This window comes from Myotis yumanensis, unplaced genomic scaffold (assembly GCF_028538775.1).
Source record: "Myotis yumanensis isolate MYYU_CA2020_CCGP unplaced genomic scaffold, mMyoYum1.0.hap1 SCAF_5, whole genome shotgun sequence".
In the NCBI taxonomy this organism is placed as follows: Eukaryota; Metazoa; Chordata; class Mammalia; order Chiroptera; family Vespertilionidae; genus Myotis; species Myotis yumanensis.
This window is the reverse complement of record NW_027223756.1, coordinates 6,020,128-6,040,786: the sequence shown is the minus strand read 5'-3', so window position 1 is coordinate 6,040,786 and position 20,659 is coordinate 6,020,128. Positions and strand designations below refer to the sequence as shown.

At 58.7% G+C, this 20,659-nt stretch overlaps 1 protein-coding gene across 1 annotated transcript in view; it reads left to right on the top strand.

Moving 5' to 3' along the window:
- The first annotated feature begins 5,059 nt into the window (after window positions 1–5,059).
- FGF18 (fibroblast growth factor 18) overlaps window positions 5,060–20,659 on the top strand; it is a 31,309-nt gene continuing 15,709 nt past the window's right edge. Inside the window, exons 1-3 of the mRNA XM_070417075.1 lie at window positions 5,060–5,191; window positions 5,336–5,372; window positions 19,275–19,455. Coding sequence (XP_070273176.1) covers window positions 5,160–5,191; window positions 5,336–5,372; window positions 19,275–19,455 — 250 coding nt within the window. The 5' untranslated portion in view covers window positions 5,060–5,159. The remainder of the gene's footprint in view (window positions 5,192–5,335; window positions 5,373–19,274; window positions 19,456–20,659) is intronic.

Sequence of the window (20,659 nt, the reverse complement as noted above, 5' to 3'; positions counted from 1 at the left end):
GGTTCTCGAGAAAACAGTGGTATTCAGAGACCACAGTGGGTGAGAGCACTGCTTGTTGATGATTAGCTGACTGGATGAGCAGATCAAACCCTTTGGGAAAAGCAAGGGGGGGATTGTAAGAGCACTTGGAGGCTGGCTGCAGGAAGCTTCTCTTCATTTGATGCCTTAGTCGTGTAAGGTTAGGTCATGGGTGAGAACTAGAGCTGTTACCTTCAGCCTCACCAGAGAACAACATAGGTTAATAAGGCCGTTTGGGGAGAGCAGATTGGGCTGTTTGAACTGGATCGTGCAAAATGATGGGTGGTGATGGATGGAGGTTTATAGCGGTATGTCACAAAGCGTGCAGAAGGGAGTAGATGGTTTTGACTACTAGCTCAATGAAGGGAGGTAAACATTGTCAAGGGTGGGGCTTTTCAAGGGCAAAATTTTGAGGGTCACAAATACTGAGCTTACTAAGCAAAGATAATGAGTGGTGTGGGCTATTGAGATGATAGAGTTAAAGTTATTTCTGAAAGTTAAGGCTGTCTTCCAGCCATTTCTCACCAAGGAGCCAGTTGCTCCCTGACTCAAACTTGGCGGTAGAGGTCCTGTTTTCGTGCCGTGAAAGCTTCAAGAGGTGGTTTTGAGAAAATTTTAGAGCCTCCTCTGCTAAGGGTGTACTTTTCTTATTAAACTGCTTGATCCTGTTGAAGACTGGAAGGCTGCATTTGTCTTATGGTCTTGGGCTGAAGGTTCTCCCATCTTTAAAAAGTTTGTATTCTGCAGATTACCTGACACTAAAGAATTTTATCATTGGAGAGAGGCTGAAACAGATTGAGCTGCTGTTAGTTTAACTTTCACTTGCAAATGAGATAGGAAGGATCTAAACATCCTATATAATAAACCCTAATATGCAAATTGACCGGATGACAGAACAACCGGTAGCTATGATGTGCACTGACCACCAGGGGGTAGATGCTCAACGCAGGAGCTGCCCCCTGGTGGTCAGTGCGCTCCCACTTGGGGAGCGTTGCTCAGCCAGAAGCCAGGCTCACGGCTGGCTGGCACAGTGAGTGCAGCGTCAGTGGCGGGAGTCACCTGCCTCTGGGGCACTGCTAAGGACCCCTTGGGGGGAGCAGGCCTAAGCTGGCAGTCGGACATCCCCTGAGAGTTCCTGGACCAAGAGGGCGCAGGCTGGGCTGAGGGACACCCCCACCCCCACCCCCAGTGCACGAATGTTGTGCACTGGGCCTCTAGTTTGGATATATACTGACTATCAAGTGTTTAGGACTAGTCAGTAAGCAAAGCAGGTACCTGCCCTGCGGGGCTGACATTCATTGGGCTAGCAGTCAACATACCTTCTCAGTTTCCCTTAAGGCAACCAGGGGTTTTGCAGATGTGAGATGTGAATCTCAGAAAATTGAGAGTTCACTAGCCTAGAGCTGGGGATGAAATGCAGGTCTGATGGTTCCAGCAGGACTACTACGGCCACCTAATCCCAACTACCGAACTTTGGCCTGGACTGGCAGCCTGCTCCCTGCTGCCACTGTTACGAGCTGCTAGTTCACCTGCAGTTTCTAAAAACGAGTTTAACCTTCAGTTTCAAAGCCTTTGATAAATTGTCAAACAAGCTGGTATATCCTCACTGTTGAGTACTACTTGACAATAAAAAGGAACATCTAGATAAAAGCAACCACAGACAAGGATGAGTCTCAAAAACATGCTGAGCAAAAGGAGCTGGACACAAGCACATAATATATGGTTCCATTATGTGAAACTAGAATCTAGAGCCAATAGATTAATGGTAACTTGGGTCGAGTGATCAGTGTGGGGAGGTTACCTGGAAAGGTGTTTTCATAACTAAACTCCATTTGTTAAACTCCAAGTACACTTGAAACATGCATTTACATTTTTTATGTAAATAGTACCTTTTAGGAAAAAAGGCCTTTGCAAAGGATGACCAAGCATCGCCTGTTCTCACCCTCATCTCCTCCCACTCTTCCCCCTGGCCAACCCTGCCTGCCACCCAGCCTTTTCCTACTTGCAGGCACTTGACGTCTTTTGCCTGGAATATTCCTTTGCACGGTCAGCTCTGCTTATTGGCCTTCACCCAGGACCCACTACACAGGATCTAAGTACTAATTAAATTGAGAAATGACAAATAGTGGCACATACTAAGTGCTATATGAACACGCCATATTCAGATGGAAAGAACATTTAAGATTCACGTATGTTATGTGAAAACTATATAAAATGACTGGATTTGGAGTCAGGTTGAACACCTTCAACTGTAACTTGAGCATGCTCCCACCTCCCAACTTCATGAAATGAAAACAATGTGAAAATAACCTGGAAATCATAATGAGCAAATTAATAAAAGCTAAAAACTCCTGGAGCCTTCATGTGTGCCTGACCTCATTCAGTAACACAGCTGAGTTGTTACTGTTCTTAGCCATGGTTTGTTGGTAGGAAGCACAGACTTGCTGTAGTTTTCTAAGTAAACGTTAGAAGCAATACTCAAATCTAGGACCTCTGACTTGAGTTTGTATCCTTACTCAGAACTGTTCCCTTGACAACTCTTTGGTCAGTTGTATTTGAGTGACAGTCTTATTTGTGAGATGGACAAATATGCTTTGAGCATTGAAAAGAATTGCAAGCATTTTAGAACATACAGACCTATTCCATCCAAAAGTAATAGAGAACAGGATAGAAAACTTGGAAGATTCTTAGCCAGGAGATACTTCAAACACCGCAATTGGCCAAAACTACCTCTTGATTGGTCTGTCAGAGTTCTTCATATAAACGCAAGCTCCAGGATGGTGGTGATGGCTTGGGCCTGGCAGGGCATTTCTGTCCATGACTGTGGCATCTGGCCATTGCACCTATCTTGGGGTAGGTTCGTTTTCTCTAGAACTTGGGACTTACCAGTAACTGCAAGTCCAGTTCTGGCAATGAGAATGTCTAAGTATCTTCAGCCCAGCACTTCACACAAGAACTTGTCCCATCACTTGGCAGCTAGTTTTTTTTTTTTTTTTACATATATTTTATTGATTTTTTGCAGAGAGGAAGGGAGAGGGATAGAGAGTTAGAAACATCGATGAGAAACATCAATCAGCTGCCTCCTGCACACCCCCCACTGGGGATGTGCCCGCAACCAAGGTACATGCCCTTGACCGGAATCGAACCTGGGACCCTTCAGTCCGCAAGCCGACGCTCTATCCACTGAGCCAAACCAGTCGGGGCTGGCAGCTAGTTTTGAAAAGGTTTTCTGCACTTGTGTCCAATGCTGAAACAGGCTGTTTAAGACAGCCTCAGCTTTGAAAGGGAGCCTCACATGGCTGGCCGAGAGGCCTGGTATTTTGGACAATTGTTGCCATTTCATATTCCATGACTAGGGAATAGCAGTGTTCAATAGCACCTACTTCAGTTTACACGCCAGTGAAATGGGAACATCAACCCCAGCCAATGACACAAGGAGGTTTTAAACCCAGTAATTTGGATTCCTGGGTTTTGTTTTTTTGAGCTTGTCCAGAGACTTGCCGTCTGGGCTCCAGAGTCCAGCGGTTGCATGTGACAAGAACATCGTTTTGAGGTTGGTGGGGAGGATAAGAGTAACGCCTCAAAAGGGGCAGAGGCGGTGAGAAGAGATGTCCTCAGAGGGGTCCCGGTTAAAGGAGTCAAACTGCTTAGCATGCGAAGGGCAGCAAGTCTCAAGCCAGGAGACCAGAGTTGGGCCTGGAGTGGTCGCTGACCAGAGTCCTGCTGGCTCCTCCCGGTCGTAGCCAGTCCAGGCTGGGGTTGCAGTGAAGCCTCTGAGCCTCTAGGTGGCAGCCATGCGTTTCCAAAGCTGCCTCGCCTACGGGAGAGCCCGGCTGGGATCCCGAGTACCCAGCCACGAGCCCCGAGGGGAAGAGACACCCTGGAGACCCCTCCCCCTCAACCTCACAAGGTTTTCTGCACTTGTTTGTATCTAATGCAGGGAAGGAGAGTGGAAGGGGACCACTTAGTGTGGCCAGGTGTCTGAGAGGGCAGCTGGGACACGCCACCATCCTGCGTGGACTCTCAGGGCGGGTGAAAGTGACCCCTCTTAAAAGGTGCCGCCCCAGGGGCTGGGCCTGGCCCGCCCCCTCCTTGCTCCCCTACTCAAGCGCCAGTGGGTGTGAGAATGAGGAGGGAATGTGGGCGAGTGAGGACGTTCCGCAGCTAACTGCGTTCTTGGGGACCACTGCCTGCCCAATTCGGGCACCTTTTGCGCCGCGGCGCGGGTCATTGCTCGCTGGCGCAGAGCTCCGACGGCTTCTAACGCTTACCAGCTCCAGTCTCCCGGGCTCTGCCCCTTTGGAGCTGCCGGTCCCGTCGCCGAGAGTCTGAGCGCCTCCCTCCAACCGGAGCCGCCAGGAGAAGGAGGAGGCAGTGGAGAGGCCGCGGCAGGCAGGCTAGCAGGCAGGGCCGCCTTTGATGTGGGCGCGGCGCACCCAGGCGAGCTGAGCGCCCGTCCGGCCGCGCCCCGAGGGGGGAGCCCCCGGGCCCCGCATCCTCATTGTGCCGGCTCGGGCCCGGGCCCGCCCCCGGCCCCCCGCCCCCTCGCCGCCCGCGCGTAGAAAACGCCCCGGCCGCCGCCAGTGGTGGGAGGCGGCGATGCGCACGGCCGGAGAGACGCGGAGGAGGAGACATGAGCCGGCGGGCGCCCAGACGGAGCGGCCGTGACGCGTTCGTGCAGCAGCCGCGCGCTCCAGCCCTGGAGCGCTGACCCCTGGCCCCGCGCAGCCCCGCGCCCCGGCCAGAGAGCGCACCCCAGCTTCCAGCCCCGCCACGCATGCTGTCCCCCGAGTGAACCGGACAGCCAGTTTCCCGTGGACGCCCGGACGGCCGGCCGGCCGGCAGTGAGCAAGCTTCCCCGCACCGGCTGGGCGCCTCCTGCATAGCGGCGGCCGCCCCGCAGCCCCCGCGCCAGCCCGGAGGGCGCAGCGCTCGGGAGGAGCCGCGCGGGGCGCTGATGCCGCAGGGCGCGCCGCGGAGCGCCCCGGAGCAGCAGAGTCTGCAGCAGCAGCAACCGGCGAGGAGGGAGCAGCAGCAGCGGCGGCGGCGGCGGCGGCGCCGGCGGAGGCGCCCGGTCCCGGCCGCGCGGAGCGGACATGTGCAGGCTGGGCTAGGAGCCGCCGCCTCCTCCCCGCCCAGCGATGTATTCAGCGCCCTCCGCCTGCACTTGCCTGTAAGTGCTCGAGCCTGGGGCTCCCCATCCAGGGTCGTTTGTCTGGGTGCCCGGGCTCTGTCTGCACGCCCGTCTGACTTTCGGACCGCGTCTCTGTCTGTCCGCGCACCCCCCGCTGAACACCTCTCCTTCTCTCTCCCGCAGGTGTTTACACTTCCTGCTGCTGTGCTTCCAGGTACAGGTACGTGGGCCCCTGACTCTGACCTCCTCCCGCCCCTGCTTCGCGGTACACGCCGCGCCCCCTCCCTGCGCCCCACCCCTCCCGGGCGCCGAGCCCAGTGCACCTGTTCCCAGGGCGCGGAAGGGCGGCTCCGCGCGCGCCCTGCGCCGGCGGGGGACTGGCCAAGGGCAGGGGTCTCCGCTTCGGGGCGCGCTGGCGCGCGGCCCCCGTCGGCCGCTGCTGGGAGGAGCTGCTGGAGCCGGCGGGCTCAGCCGCAGCAACGCCGCTCCAAGCCCCCTGCCCGCAGCCGGCGAGGAGTTGGGACCTAGGGACTTTCTCTGCCACCCGTCCCTTCACATCCCCGATCGCTCTTCCAAACAAAAAGGCTCCTTTCAGCCGAGTGGATTTCGAGTCCGGGGAGAATTAGCTTCAGTTGTAAATTACTCTGTGGTTTCTAAGGCATTTGCAGCATTGAGAGAGACAGACAGACAGACTGACGAGCACCGAGCCGCGGGACTAGGGGCGATGGGTCTAAGAGGGAGCAGAGCAGGGCGCCGGGGCCGCGGGGCTCTCTCCGCGAGGCCACTCCTGAGCCGGCCCGCTCCGCACACCCTCGCCCAAGGTGGTGCAGCCCTCGGCGGGTTCCCCGCCTCGCTCCCCGCTCGCTCGCTCGCTCGCTCTCAGTGAATCAGAAGAGGGCTTGGCGCGCAGCCTGGAAAGCACTTGCTAAAATCTGATCTGTTACTTCAGCAGCTTTCAGACTCGGGAAGGTCTTGGCACGCAGACAGTTGGAACACTCCGGCTTCCAAAGCCGTGGAAATGAAGGAGCGGGGGGCGGGGGGGGGGGGGGCGGTGGAGAGAAGAGGGAAAGAGGGAGCCGACTTCAGCCCCGATTAGAACCAGACCAGGGCTACCTCAGCACGGTGGTTGGGGGGGGGGGGGTGCAAAGGGAAAGGGAATAGGAAGTGCCAGCTGCCCTCGCCCCCCACCCACCTAGAGCTGCAGGGGAGGGGCCCTCGGAGGAGCTGGACTGGGGCCAAAAGAGATTATCTTCCCCGTCCACCTCTGGGTCGAAGGCAGGTGTCCTCACAAGGTTAGGGAGGATGCTCAGGCTTTAGGCTTCTGGGTTCCGGAGGTGCCAAGGGGGCCTTGAGCAGGGGAACGGGTGGTTCTCAGTTTCCCAGCGCGAGGAGTGCTGTGTGCGGAGTGCTGCACACTCAGCCGCCTCTTGCACAGTGCTGCGTGCTGCTGGCGGGCCTGCTCACCGCCCTCCCACTCTGGGAGAGGACTGTTACCATCCGTCAGGCATTGAGCTGGAGACAGCTTGTTGGGGCTGGGGACTGGAAGGAAGGACGGACGGATGGATGGATGGATGGATGGACAGACTGATGGCTTCTTTCCTCCTGTTGGCCAGGCTAGGGGGTCCCCAGTGACTCCTTGAATCAATACAACTGGAGTCAGTAACTTAAGACTGGCTGTTTGCCAAAGCAGATGTGACCCTGTGTGGTGGCGGGGGTGGGGGTGGGGGTGGGGGTGGGGGAATGGCTGGTGTCAGAGAGAGAGGCCAGTGCCAGGCATGGCCTGCCTGGTTTGCAGCTGAGTCCCTACGCAGAGGGCAGGCCCTAGGGTCAAGCTGGCGGATCTGCTTGTGTGACCGGGGCAAGAGCTCTTTCCCAGAGTGCCGGGCCTGCAGAGAGATGGCTGCGGACTTTGTTGCCCGAGCTTCCTGATGCTCTCTGCCTCTGCGTCCTTGAAGTGGGGCCCAGGAGGGGTTGCTGTGTGGTCTTTGTGTTCTGGGGGGGGGGGGGGGGGGGGGGGGGAGTGTGAGGGAGGGAACCTGGCCCCTGCATCCCACCTCCACCTCCTTGGCCAGAGCTGGAGCCAGCCTCCCGGGAAAGAGCTGGGTGGTCTGTCTGGGTTACGTCCATCTGGGTGAGGACTCCAAGCAGGTGAGGGAGCCCCCTCTCCTACCTCCCCTTTGCTTTGCAGCTTTCCCCCATCCAAACTGCAGTCGGACTGATGTTTTTAACCCCTTCACCCTAAGAGGGTCTCAGGATGGGGGGCGGGGGAAGGCCCCAGAAACATTGCACCCAAACGGTGTCCAAATATGCCTGTGTCTGGACTGGGGTTCCCAACTCCCCACAGATTTCCAAAGGCACTAGGATCCCTAACAGATGAGGAAACACCACCACAGGGTGTCACAGCAAGGTGGGCAGGCTCACGTCCCCACTCATGCCCTAGGGACAAAGGTGGTGGAGTGGCCATAGAGATAGAGGTGGGACCCATGTGTTAGTTGTGGGCGTCTGAGCTCTGCTCCCTCAGGAGGGGATGTTGGGCAGACTCCTGCAGCAGCTGCTTCCTGGGCAGGGTGAGCTTCGAGGGAGGTAGCGGGAGGTCCCCTGTGAGCAGGGCCCGGCCTCCTGCACAGTGGAAGGGCTGTGCAACCCCGTCTTTCCCTATCTGTCCACCCCCGTGTGCCTTGGCTTCCTCATCTGTGAACGGGGCGGCCCTGGTAGGTGTGCAAGAAGTCTTGCAAAGCCGCATCCGCCCAGGAGCACACCCATGCCCTCCCCCCCACCTCCATGTTTTGGGGGACTGGAGCAGTGAAGTTTGGGGGCTCCTCCCCTCTTCCCATCCATCAGCCCCCAGGCCCAGAATGGGCCCCCGCCCGCCCCCCAGCCACATTTCCCGAGCATAGTCAATGCCAGGCTTGGTCCTCCCCACCCCCGCGGGGCGAGCCCCGCCTTCCCGCCCGGCTACCCCAGGAAGTGGGAAGCTGAGATTTAATAAAATCCCTTCTCCACACGACCTGGGACGCCTCGGATAGCTCAAATCGGAAGAATTTTAAAAATTTCCAAGGGGAGCAAGCGGCGTGACCAGTAAATTGCTTTTCTGCACTTGGCTGAGCGCTGACAATGACACCGGGCTGGGCCTTTCACGCAGCTCGGCCGGCACCTGCCCGGCATTGTTCCCGCCGCCAGGCTCGGCTAGGTCCGGCCTTCCCGAGACAGCCAGGCTGAGGCGGCGGAAGGGGGGCCTCCGGGCCGGTCCCTCCCGCAGCGCCGCTTCCCCTCTCACCGCCCGTGCTCCAGTTTCCAAGTTTCTCTCCATGCCCCTCGCCTAAGCCTGACCCCGAGCCTGGCCTCCCCAGGGGGGTTTACCCTGCACGCTGGCCCGGTGGGGGATGCTGGAGACTGTCTTTCGTGGCATGAACAGGATGGGAAGCTGCCCTGTCTGATAGAACTTTTAATTTAATTTCTTTATTATTTATTGTTGACAGTATTACAGATGCCCCCCATTTTCCCCTCCTTTGCCCCCCCTCCGCCCAGCCCCTGCCCCAGGCCCCCCCCACACCATTGTCTGTGTCCATGGGCTATGCCCATGTGCATGTATGTTCTTGGGTTAATCTCTTCCCGTCCCTTAAAGCGGTGACATCATCTTTTCCATCCATTCAGTCAGATATTCATTCAACAAACACTTGCTGGGAGCCTGCTTCCCGCTGGCCCCCTGTTGCTGGCCTCCAGGGTTTCCCATCTAGAGGGGCGCAGTGTTGGGTAAACAGGAGCTCCTTTACCGCCCCCCCCCCCCCGCCTCGCCCCCCTCCCGGGCTGTGACGTGTGTGTGTGTGTGTAGTGGGACAGGTGTGTCCAGCTCAGGTGGGAGAAACCACCTGCCCCTCCCGACGGAGCCCCACTTATAGGGCTTTGAAAGCGGTTCTTGCCTCATGCGCTTGTTTTATTCTTCCTCCTGAAGGAAGTGAGGGTAACACCTACTCCACAGATGGAGAAACTGAGGCACAGAGCAGGGAAGGGATTTGTTCAAGCCCAGGGTCTGGATTCAGGAGCTTGTATTTCTTTCCACCACACCAGGCAGGTGTTTTCAGGAAGAATAAGGAAATTATTCAGAGAGAATACTGGTGGGGAAATGGATTCCCAGGAGGCATGCTGGGGGTCCCCAGGGAGAGCTCCCTGTGGCCCCGGTGGTGGGGGTGGGCTTGCCCAGGGAGGGGTCTGCAGTGGAGGCCACCTGGCTCAGCCTGCAAGCTCTGAACTCCCTGGAATGTTCTGGTCTGAAGGGTCTCAGAGCCAGTGAGGGGTGTTTTGGGGGGATGGGGCAGGGGGGGGGGGATTTAGCACTCCCCTCCCAGCTTCTTTCCCAGCCTGGAGGGGGAGGGGCACCCTGCCAGCATTCCTGCAGCCCGGGGAGAGGGGGGTGTCACCTGCCCTGAGATAAGAAGGTGGATTTTTAAAATTTCTGGTGTTCGGCATGGCCAGTGTCAGCAGGCTTGGGGCTTCGTGTCAGCAGGCTTGGGGCTTCGTGTCCGGGCCGCAGCACTGCCCCCACCCTGCCCTGGGCACGGGGCCCCCAAAGGGAGCGGGCGGGGCAGGGAGGGGACTTCCTGTCCTCGGCAGGACCTTTTGGCTCTGACCTTGTCCTCCAGCAGGAACTCTGTGAGTGTGGGAATCAGAGTGCAGGCTGTGGGCCTGACAGTGACACCGAGCCACCACTGGGACAGGCAGGCGCGTTCTCACAGCTTCTGGGATAGCCTCCCAGCCGCTGGGACTCGGGGATTCCGCAGGTGAAGACAGTGAGGCTCAGAGCCTGAAATAAGCTGCCATTGGTCCAACAGCAAGAGGAGGCGCAGGTGGCTTCACCTCTGAGTTGTGCGGCTCTAGGACCTGGACTTCTTTTCAATCTTCATTGTTGAAAGTTTTACACATGTCCCCCTTTTCCCTCCATTGACCCCCTCCAGCCCGCTCCTGCCCCCCACCCCCAGGCCTTCAGCACCCTGTTGTCTGTGTCCATGGGCCATGCATATGTGCATACAAGGTTTTTGGTTGATTACCTCCCACCCACCTACCCTCCCCCCCTTCCCTCCCAGATTCCGCACTCTGTCTCATGCTTCCAGTCTCTGGATCTACTTCGTTCCTCAGTTTATTTTGTTACTTAGATTCCACATATGAGTGTGATCATGGGATACTTGTCTTTCTCTGATTGACTTATTTCACTTAGCATGATACTCTCCAGGTCCCTCCATGCTGTCTCAAAGGGTAAGAGATCCTTCTTTTTTACAGCTGCATAGTATTCCACGGTGTAAATGCACCACAGCTATTTTATCCACTCATCTACTGATGGGCACTTGGGCTGTTTCCAGATCTTAACTATGGTAAATTGTGCTGCTATGAACATAGGGGTGCATATATCCTTTCTGATTGGTGTTTCGGGTTTCTTAGGATATATTCCTAGAAGCAGAACCAGGACTTCTTAAATAACAGTGTGAGGGCTGAAGTCTGCCAGCCTGGCTCAAATTGTTGCTCGGCCTTGTCTTTGCTGTGTGACCTTGGGCAAGTTACTTAACCTCTCTGGGTCTCAGCTACTGCACAAGTAAGATGGGAAGAAAACCACCAACAAGACGGCCTCTCCTCCCTGAGAGTGTAGAGCAGGGGCAGTGGGAGCCCAGCCCTTTGACCTCTCATCTGCATTTCCAGACCTGGCCCTGTGTCCCTGGGAGGCCTCCCTCGCCACCAGTCTCCTGTCAATGTAGTAAGTCCCCTTGGCCAGAGCACGGCCACCTGCTGGTCACAGGGAGAGGGGAGGTGTTGGCTGTTTCCTTTCTGAGGGCAGGGGCTGGCTCCGTATCTTTTGCTGGCTCTGAATGCTCTGTATTTTTTGCTGGGTGGGTGTCCCCACTCGAAAGGCCCACGGCCGAGCACTCCGGGACGGGCAGTGCCGGGGCCCTGCCGGTGTGGGCCTGGCTGGGGGAGAGCTTCCGGGCCTCAGAAAGTAATGAGTAATTGAGGCCCACTGTCCGCACTTTGGGCCTGCGTGTGGCCATTGGGGATGGACCGTCAGTGAGTAAGCGGCCCTCTGGCTGTCGTCCGGCTTCCTGGGAGGGGCCGGGAGGTGTTCGGATTTCATTGGCTGTGACATGGAAATGGCATAAGGCCTCAGGCCCATTTAAAATGCTGCTGCGCCGAGGATGGGGCCCAGGACACATCTCCTGTGGGTCACAGAACAGAAAAACTCTCAGGGTCCCAGGGATCCTGGCTCATTGGGTGACCTCCCTTTCTGTGCCTCAGTTTACCGTCCTGGGTACTAGCGAGGTGAGTTAGGCGGCTTCTGTGGTGCTCGCATGCGTGGGCTTTGGCCAGGAGAGACCTAGATTTGAATCGTGTCTGTGTTGCCGAGCAGCTATGCGGCAAATCTCCTCACCTTCAACCCTCTGCACCTCGGTTTTCCCATCTGTAAAATGGGTAACCCCTTTAAGGATTATTTCGAGGGCTAAATGGATAATGCACGGGGAGTAGTTAGCACGCAGCTGACACGCTGTAAGTAACTGAGTAATGGTGATGGCCCAGTCGATTCTAAGTTAGGTATGTAATATGCTACAGGTGCCGGAGAAAGCCAGAAGGACACGCTCCTGGTGTTGGCACCACCAGGCCTCCAGTCTGAGGCTTTGGACCTAGGTCTGCATGGCATCCTCACTGCACCACTTGCAGGCTGTGTGGCCTGGGGCAAGATCCTTGACCTCTCTGAGTCTCTGCCTCCTCATCATGGGAAATGGGCCGCAGATGACACTGTGGTCCCTGCTGGGAGGAGTCACTGAAGCTGGTCTTGGACCAGCTGAGAGCAGTAGGCACTCAGTGACGGCGCTCCTCCGCATGCGCACTCACTCAGCACACACTCGAGGGACGCCTGCTGCACGGCTGGCCCTGGACTGGGTTTTGAGGGGCACAAAGCAGACATCCAAGGCTTCAGCTTTGTCCTCAAAGTGCCCCCTGGGGAGGGGCCGCCGGCACTTCGGGCAGCTTTATTCAGCTCCATCTCCCACCCCCTCCCTCCCACCCCACCTCTATCTTAGGACCCCTTGGCGCCTATGACCAGTGTCTCTCTGTTGGGGCTCACAGGGATGCAGAGGAGCTCAGGCACTGGCCCAGGCCCGCCCCTGCCTTCCTTCCCACCCACTCGGCCCTCAGGAGCCCTGTATTGAGCAATCCCTTCCTTCACACCTGCTCGGCCCTCAGGAGCCCTGTATTGAGCAGATTGCCTGCTCTGTGTGGCTCATCTTTCATATGCGCATCCGGAGAGAGCCTCCCTCTTGGGGTTGCTGTGAGGGTGGGTTGTGGTCCCCTGGGGATGACTTGGCAGGGCGCAGGCTCATTGTAAGTGTTAAGTGAATGTGAGCTGGAGGCCTGCTGGTCTGCCAGCCCCTGGTTCCTGGAAGGCAGGGGGGGGCGCTGCTGCATCCCGCTGCCCTGCGGCACCTGGCACAGGCCTGGCTGCAGGAGGAATGCGGTCAGTGCTGGCTGGCTGGTGGGCGGGGAGGGGAGCAGTTTCTCTGGGGGCTGTGCACCTGGACTGACCACCCCTCTGCACACCCCAGGGGGCCAGGTATGTGGCACAGGGGGTTCAGGGTCTGCCCTGCCTGTGGGGACTTGAGAGTGACCTGAGGGATCTGTGCAGGGGACAGTGCCGTGTGTCCTCTGATGAAGGGCCCGGAAACCAGACACTGGGGCAAGAGGACCTGGCTGGGGACGGTGCCCCGTTTGCATCTAGAAATAGGAGCGAGCCAGGTGAGGCGCGCGCGCGTGCGTGTGCCTATGTATGTGTGTGTGTGTGTGTGTGCGCGCGCGCGCGCGCGCGCACCTATGTGTGTGTGTGCCTGTGTGTGTGCCTATGTGTGTATGTGCCTGTGTGTGTGCCTATGTGTGTGTGTGCCTGTGTGTGTGCCTATGTGTGTGTGTGTGCGCGCGTGTGTGTGCCTGTGTGTGTGTGTGCGCGTGCGTGTGTGTGTGCCTGTGTGTGTGCCTATGTGTGTGCGCGTGCGCGCGCCTGTGTGTGTGCGTACCAGCCTTGCAGGCAACAGAACATCTGTACACAGAGCAGGGAGCGTCCTAATGTGCTCAGGGGGCTCCCAGCCGCCTGGGGTATCTGGAGCGTCAAGTCCAGGAATGGGGGTGATGTAAAAGGCTGTGGTGGGCATTGAATGCCGAAATAAAGGGCCTGTTTATTTATTACCCTGTAGGCGTGCATGACTATCTCCTCACCCAAGAGCTTTAAGGGAGAGGGAGTTGAAACGGGGCAGGCAGGGGGGTGGGTGAGGGGGAGAAAAGGGAAAGAGAGCAGGGGTCTGTGGGTGTCCTGCCCCTCCCCCAGGCTGGCTCTAGAGCTGACTGCCAGCAGCACCCATATTGATGATCTGTACCGAGAAGGCTGATGTATGGGGAGAGGGAGCTCCGGTCAGCTGCCTTGGGTGGCAGCACCCCCCACCCCCATGCTGATGGCTCAGCCCTGCCAATCAATACATTGATAGCCCTGGGAGCTTAATGGCCAGGCTGGGGGTGGGGAAGGGCCCTTTGCGGGATCACTGCCGGGCTGGGCTGGGTGTGGGGAGTGTAACAGGAGAGGGGGGAGAAGCCTGGGGCTGAGCAGTGGGTGTGGGCATCGAGCTGAGCCAAGCGCAGATTCAGGGGCGGGCCTGGCCTTCCTCCTCTTCTTTCTGTCTGGGGGTGCCAGCTGGGAGAAATTTGGGGGCTCTAGAGCCAGTGATGGGCTCAGATCTTGGCTCTGTCACTCTCCGTATGGCTCGGGCAAGTCCCTTGGCCTGTCGGTCTCCCTTTGTCCCGGGAATGGCAATCATCAGACCTGCCCAGGTCATGCAAGGAGGAAGGAGACGGTGCCTGGAAAGTGCTTAGCTTGGGCCTGGCACTGAGCAAGCGCCCACTGAGTGAGAGCCAGCGTCAGTCTCGCTCTCCACGATAATAATAATCCACGGAGCCCTGGGGCTGGCAGCAGCTCCGGCGCCGGCTCCAGGCCGCTCGCTCTCGAGGAAGAGTTTGGGGAGCTGCATTTTGGGGTGGCGAGTGGGGCTGACTCTATCAGGGACCACTTCTGGAGTATGGGGTGCAGGCCTCAGGTTCGAATCTAGAATTTGGAGAAGGCTTGGGCACGGCTGGCACAGGCTGCTGCCACTGAAGGAGGCTGGCGGTGGTGGAGTGTGGCCGGAAGTCTGTGGGCTGCCCCTCCTGGGACCAGGGAGACCCTCCCTTTTCTGGGCAGGCTGCCTGGAGACAGGGGCACGGCTGGCTTGTATGCGGCCTCAAGGATGGGGACCTGGGCAGGAGGGGCAGTCTGACCCCACCCTGCTCTCTTGGGTTGGGGAGTGAGCCCAAGGCCTTCAGCCAGTCCCTGCCCCAGCAATGGCTTGTGGCCAGAACCAACTGCTGTCCTGCTTAGGAGAGAGGGGTGGGTGAGGGGAGAAGGAGATATAAGCCGGCGAGGGGGAGGTGGTGAGAGCTGGTTTCTAGAACAGACAGAGGGGGAGCTGGATTTGAATCTGGATTCCTGTTCTCACCAGTTCTGACTTTGGACGAGGCCTCAGTTTCCTCATCTGTAAAATGGGGACAATAATCATACCAGGTCCCAGGGCCGCTCTGGGGATGACGTAGGATCATTAACGTGGTTCTTAACACAGAGGACGTGCTCAGTAAGTAGGCTGTTTAGAAAATCAAACCAAAGAAGGGAAGAGGCTGTGGCTATTGCTATTAGTATACTTTTTTCCTGAGAGAAATACTGTGAACAATTCCCGTGCCGCTAGTGAGAAAACGGAGGGCCACAGAAATCAAAACAGTGGGTGAGTTGGGGTGGGCCAGGTTCTAAGTTAGGTACATAACATGCTACAGGTGCCAAAGGAAGCTAGCAGGACACCACCTGCGGTCGGTGCTGGCTGTGGGTCGTTGGCGTGTGTGGTGTGTTTGTGTTGTGTGTGCAGGAAGGTGATGTGGGATGGGGCAGGTGTCCGTGGGAGGTGGGTCTGTGGCCCGGGAAGAGACAGGAAGCCCCCAGATGTGCCTTCAAAGCTGCGAGTGGGTGGGCGAGGCCGAAATCCCCCCGGGGAGCTGTGGCGGCTGTTGCCCTTGTGGGAGGGGGACCTGGGTTGATGTCTGGGAGCTGCACTGGGCTGGGGGCTCACCCCAGCCTCTTTTTATCCCATAGAAGGTCCCCCCTCCCACAGGAGCCTCAGAGAGGAGGCTTGGGAGGTAGGCAGGGGCTCGATGACAAAGATCGTTCCCACCTGGGGACGCGCCTGTGGGTGGTTCGGGCGGGCGGAGCTCGGAGCAGGGAAACAGCCTGCTTGTGCCTTAGGGAGCTGGGCTGCCGAGGGTGAGGCTGCGGTGGAGGGGTAGCCCAGTCCCACTCGCACCCTGTCCTGTGGGAGCCTGCGGGCAGAGCTGGGGGGAGAGTTGGACCTGTGGGGTTCTTGTTGCTCCTGGGCAGCCCTGGGTCAGGGAGTCAATAGTTAACCCCCCACCTGGAGGGGTGTCCCGGGCAGAGAGCAGCGCTGACTGTTCTAGGAAGACCCGGGAGACAGGCCGCCTCTTAAGCAGCGGGGCCAGGTGACCTGCCTCCCAGCTCGCAGGAAAGGCGGGGAGATGGTTCCTGAGTCGGCTGCTTGTGTGAGCCCCGCGGGCAGACCTGGGAGCTCTGTGGCCTGGAGAGCTGCCGCCGAGGTCCCATCTGTGCAGTGGGCTCTCACGGGTGCCCCCCTCCATGGGTGGCTGAGGGGCTCAGATAAGGTTCCCTGTCTAAAGGCTTCTCAGCCGAGGAAAGCTAGCAGCTGATGGCTTTCACCCCCCTGGGGTCCCTGCGTTGGGCCTCTGCCTGCTGGGTGGTGAGCGGTGGGCTGATTTGGCCGCCAGGTTTCCCTGGTCCCAGCCACAGTCGTTGAGCATGTATTTGCGGGGCGCCTCCTGGGGGCAGAGCCAGAGATCCAGGATGGCCCAGACCAGCTGGGCGCTGGGGACAATAAGCCATTACAGTCCCGTCCGGAGGCCCCAACCCGGCCTGGGGTGGGCGGGCAGGAAGGGCTTCCGGCCGAGGCACCTGAGGGTAGGGGTCAGGTGTGCAGAGAGGGCAGGGTGCCCTGGGCAGAGGACACAGCCCTCCCCTCCCCCCGAAAAGGCCTGGAGCCCCCCGAGGTCTTCCCCAGAAGCCCAGGGGCCTCCTGCCTTTTCGGGAGGACGGCGTGTTTCCGTGTCAGAGGCCACCCCCGCTGCCCCCCTGGGGATGGATGGGGCCACAGAGTGTGGCTTGAATGGTGGAAGCTGGGCAAGATGGATTATCCCTCCCACATCCTGGGGCAGGGCCACCGGATAGTGCCTGCTGACCCCGGGTCACCGCCCGTCTCCGTCCAGCGCGCCAGGGAGAAAATCGGTAATGGGAGGCTGGCTCTGGCAGGGCAGCTCCCCTCGGGGCCCGGGGTGAGGAGATTGGTTTGACCTCTGGTCGATAAGGTCTCCTGTGAGCAGGAGGACGCTTGGAGGACAGGGAGGGAGGCCGGACGCCTGCCCCTGGGGGAGGGGCCAGGGCCAGGCCACCTCGGGAAGGTTGAGGGCCACGGGTGGGAGGTCTTAGGACACACGCCCACCAGGGGGGCGGAGGCTCCCTCTGTGAGCATCAGGATGTACACGATGGGGTCCTGGCTGTGGATGGTGGTGGGGAGCGGGGAGAAGAGGGGGCGGGGGAGCTGGCGATGAGGGTGGTGGAGGGAAGGGTGTGCACGCTCGGTGGGCCAGCGGCCAGGCTCCGCGTCGCCAGACTGTGAGTCAGAGCAATCGACTTACCCTTTCTGAGCCTCAGTTTCTCCATGTGTTAAATGGCCGTGTTAAGCATCCTCACGTCACAGGGTTGTCCAGACGACCAAAGGCAGCAGTACCTTCGCAAATTGTATCTGTGCCTCAGAAGTGCCTCCTTAGGGACAGGGCCTGTGATCTGCTTGCGCCGCAAGAGGCTTCTGTTGGCGGGCTTCCCGGGGAGCCGTTTGAGGGCTGCCTGACCTTCTCCCAGTCGTTTCCTACCGAGACCTACTCTGCAGCCGGCACTGTGCTAGGACTTCATGCGTTTAGGGCCAGCACCCTTGTTTTAGAGGCGAGGGTACAGGCCCAGTGAGGTTAGTAACGTGCCTGGGGTCCCTTAGCTAGGGAGCGGCACGCCCTGGGTTTTGAACCTCGGTCCTGCTTCTGATGGCCCTGGTCGGGCCCAGGAAAGGGGGGGCCGGTGGGGGCGGGGGGCAGCAAGACGGGGCTGAAAGCTGGGCTTTGGGGCCACGAGGTCTGGGCCGCCATTGCCTGCTCTGTGACCTCGTCAATTCAGCTTTGGAGCCTCCGTTTCCTCATCTGTAATGTGGGTTAACCCATCCAATCAGAGGATGGCAGTGAGGATTAAATGATGTGGTCCCGCGGAAGTGCCTGGGGGTCCCGGCTGGGGTGGAGGATGATGTGCAGGTCAGCTGGGGGACAGAGGCCCCGGGCTGGGCGTGGGGTGTAGCCATGAGGGAAACACGGTCCCTGATCTGGCCGCTCACAGCTGAGGGCTGATGTAGCGGCAGCCCAGGCCCCAAGAGCTCTGCTGTGGGCTGAGCGGGCTGAGGTCCTGTGTGCTTAAATGGGAATAAACCTGGAACTTTAAGAACTGTTCAGCTTTCTGGTTAAGATGAGTTAGGGCAGGCGCGCCATTAGCAGGCCATAGAAAAACCCAATTTAATGTTAAATGGAATGACAGGACTCAGATCTTTTCAATGTTAATTTGTTCATTTCTTTTTTCATTCATTCAACAAATGTTTGAGTTTCTACTGTGCTATACATGCTGGGGATAGAGCAGCCAACGACAAAGGGAGCATTTCAGCCTTCCCGGTGCTGCCAGTCTGCTCGGGGAGGACAGACAAAAACCAGACAAAGAGATGTTATGGCAGGTTGATAAATGTTAGAAAGAAAAACAAAGCGTGGTTGAGAGACGGATAGTGACAGAGTGGGGCCTGGCATCAGAAAAGCAGTCAGGATGTGACATTTGAGCAGAGACCCAAAGGAAGGAGGGAGGCCAGAACGTGAAAATCTGGGGAAAGCCTGAAAGCAGTGGGAGGAGCCAGTGCAAAGGCCCTGGGGCAGGTGTGCACTCTGTGTTTGACATGCTCTGAGGTGTGAAGTGGCAGCCCGTGGAACTGGTGGAGAGGGGGTGATAGGAGATGAAGGCAGTCGGGGTGGGGACTTCATCTAAATGTGATGGGAGGCCCTGGAGAGCATCGGGGGAGGATCACACGAGGGAGGCGAGGCGACTGGGTTTGCTGGAGGATAGACAACCAGGGGGCAAGGGTGGGAGCAGGAGCCCGCGAGGATGTGGGAGCAAGTTGTGCAGGTGAGAGGCTGTGTTGGCGAAGGGAGGCTGGAGAGTAAGTGTTGGCGTCGCCAGAGGCGGCTTCATGGAGGATGTGGTCAGACATGAACTAAAGCTCCAGGGATACAGGGCGTTGTGATGGCGATGCAGAGCAAAGGCTTCTCCAGCAGAAGACGGGATGTGGGGAAATGCTTGGTGGCCTGGGGAGCATGAGGACCCTCAGGGCATGGGAGGGGCTCCCTCAGCATCAGGCTCCGGGCAGAAGTGACGTGATCTGGCCCATTCTTTCCGGGATGAGACGAGACTTGTCAGGCCTCCCTCCTCCCCGACAAGGACCCGGACAGCAGTCATATGCTCCCCATCCCGCTCCATCTCCATATCCTCACAGCCCCCTGGGATGTGGCCGGAGCAGGGGCTCTGGAATCTGAGACCAAGCAAATTGTGTGCCCAAGGTCGAAAGAGAAACCTCTGTTCCTTCGTTCGGCACTTCTTGCTCTGATGTGAGGCTGTGTTGGGAAGATAGCGAGCTTTGTTTCAAACAGACCTGGGCCTGATTCTTATCTTCGCCGCTTCCTGGCATGGCCACCTGGGGCAGCTTGCCTCACCTCGCTGCCTCATGTGGGAGATGGGGGTGGCATCGGGCAGCTGTGCGTGTGCGCTGAGGCCTGGCCCAGAGCTGGCATAGAGGAGGCCCTGGCCTGCAGGGGACCCCGGACTTCCAAGGGTCTCACCATCGCTCCTTGCCCTGCCCAGGTGCTGGCGGCCGAGGAGAACGTGGACTTCCGGATCCACGTGGAGAACCAGACGCGGGCTCGGGACGATGTGAGCCGTAAGCAGCTGCGGCTGTACCAGCTCTACAGCCGGACCAGCGGGAAGCACATCCAGGTCTTGGGCCGCAGGATCAGCGCCCGTGGCGAGGACGGGGACAAGTATGGTAGGTGCCAACCCCTCCTGCCCCAGCGTGCACACGCTGCCCCACCTCAGAGACCTCAGGGTCAAATGCCAGCTCTGCCCGGCCTTGGCTGTGTGATCTTGCCCCTGACACGGAGCCTTGCTGGGCCTCAGTGTCCTCGTCTGTGACATGGGGATGCGGGGGTGCGTCCCTGAGAGCCTCGTTGGGAGGACTAACGGAAGAGGGGAATAAAAAGTGCCTTTGCTGGTAAAGCCCCATCAGTGGCCCACAGTGGATGGCCTAGAGCCCGCGGCTGTTCCCCACGGCATTGCTCACCAGCCCTAGGTTCTCAGGCTCAGAGGGGAGCGAGCCTCTGGGAAATGCTTTTGGATGCTGGGGGTGGTGAGAAACAGCCTGGTGTGTGAGTGTGTGTGCGCGTGTGTGTGTGTGCGTGTGTGTGAGTGTGCGTGTGTGTGTGTGCGTGTGTGTGAGTGTGTGCGTGTGTGCGTGTGTGTGCTTGAGCTTGCGTACCTGCGAGGCACAGGGACAGGACCTTGGGCCACCGTCCTCTTAACCTGGCCTTGACCCTGGAATTCGGTGTTTGGGAACCATCACCTGCCTTTGCAGACGGGCTGGGAGGAGTAAGACACCCTGGCTCCCTTCTCTGCCCAAGCCCCCAGCCCACAGAGACCCTCCGCAGTGAGTGACACGGACAGGAGCCAACTTCCCAGCGCTTGGAGGGGCTTTGGGGATAGAGGCTGAGCAAATACTGACCATGCCCCACCATTCCTGCCTTCTCAGGCCAGGTTCTGGGAGCTGTTAGGCCGGGAAGGTGGGGTCTGGGGCTGGGGTAGCTGAGGCTGGGGCCGGGGCTGGGGCCAGGGCCGGGTCTCGTGTGTGTGCTGGGGGCCTGCCAGCCCCGGCTTTTTTCTGGGATGATGCCCCACCGGCCCCTGCCCATTGCAGTCAAGATGTGACAACAAGACAAATACTTTCTCGGACCTTTTATCTTGGACACCATTTATTTTCCCTCAGCCCCAGGGCAGGACTGACCCCGTGGTAGGGCCCTAGTGTGGCAGCTGCACCGCCCCTGGGGGCTGGGCCAGGCCAGGCCGGGCAGGGCTGGGCCACCCTGGCTCGGCTTCTCCAGGCCAGCTGCCTCCCTCCCGCTCCCTGCCCATCACTCTTTCCTGCTCCCTTCCCCTTCCTCCCTCTTTCCCTCCTTCCTGTCTCCGTCTGGCTGCTT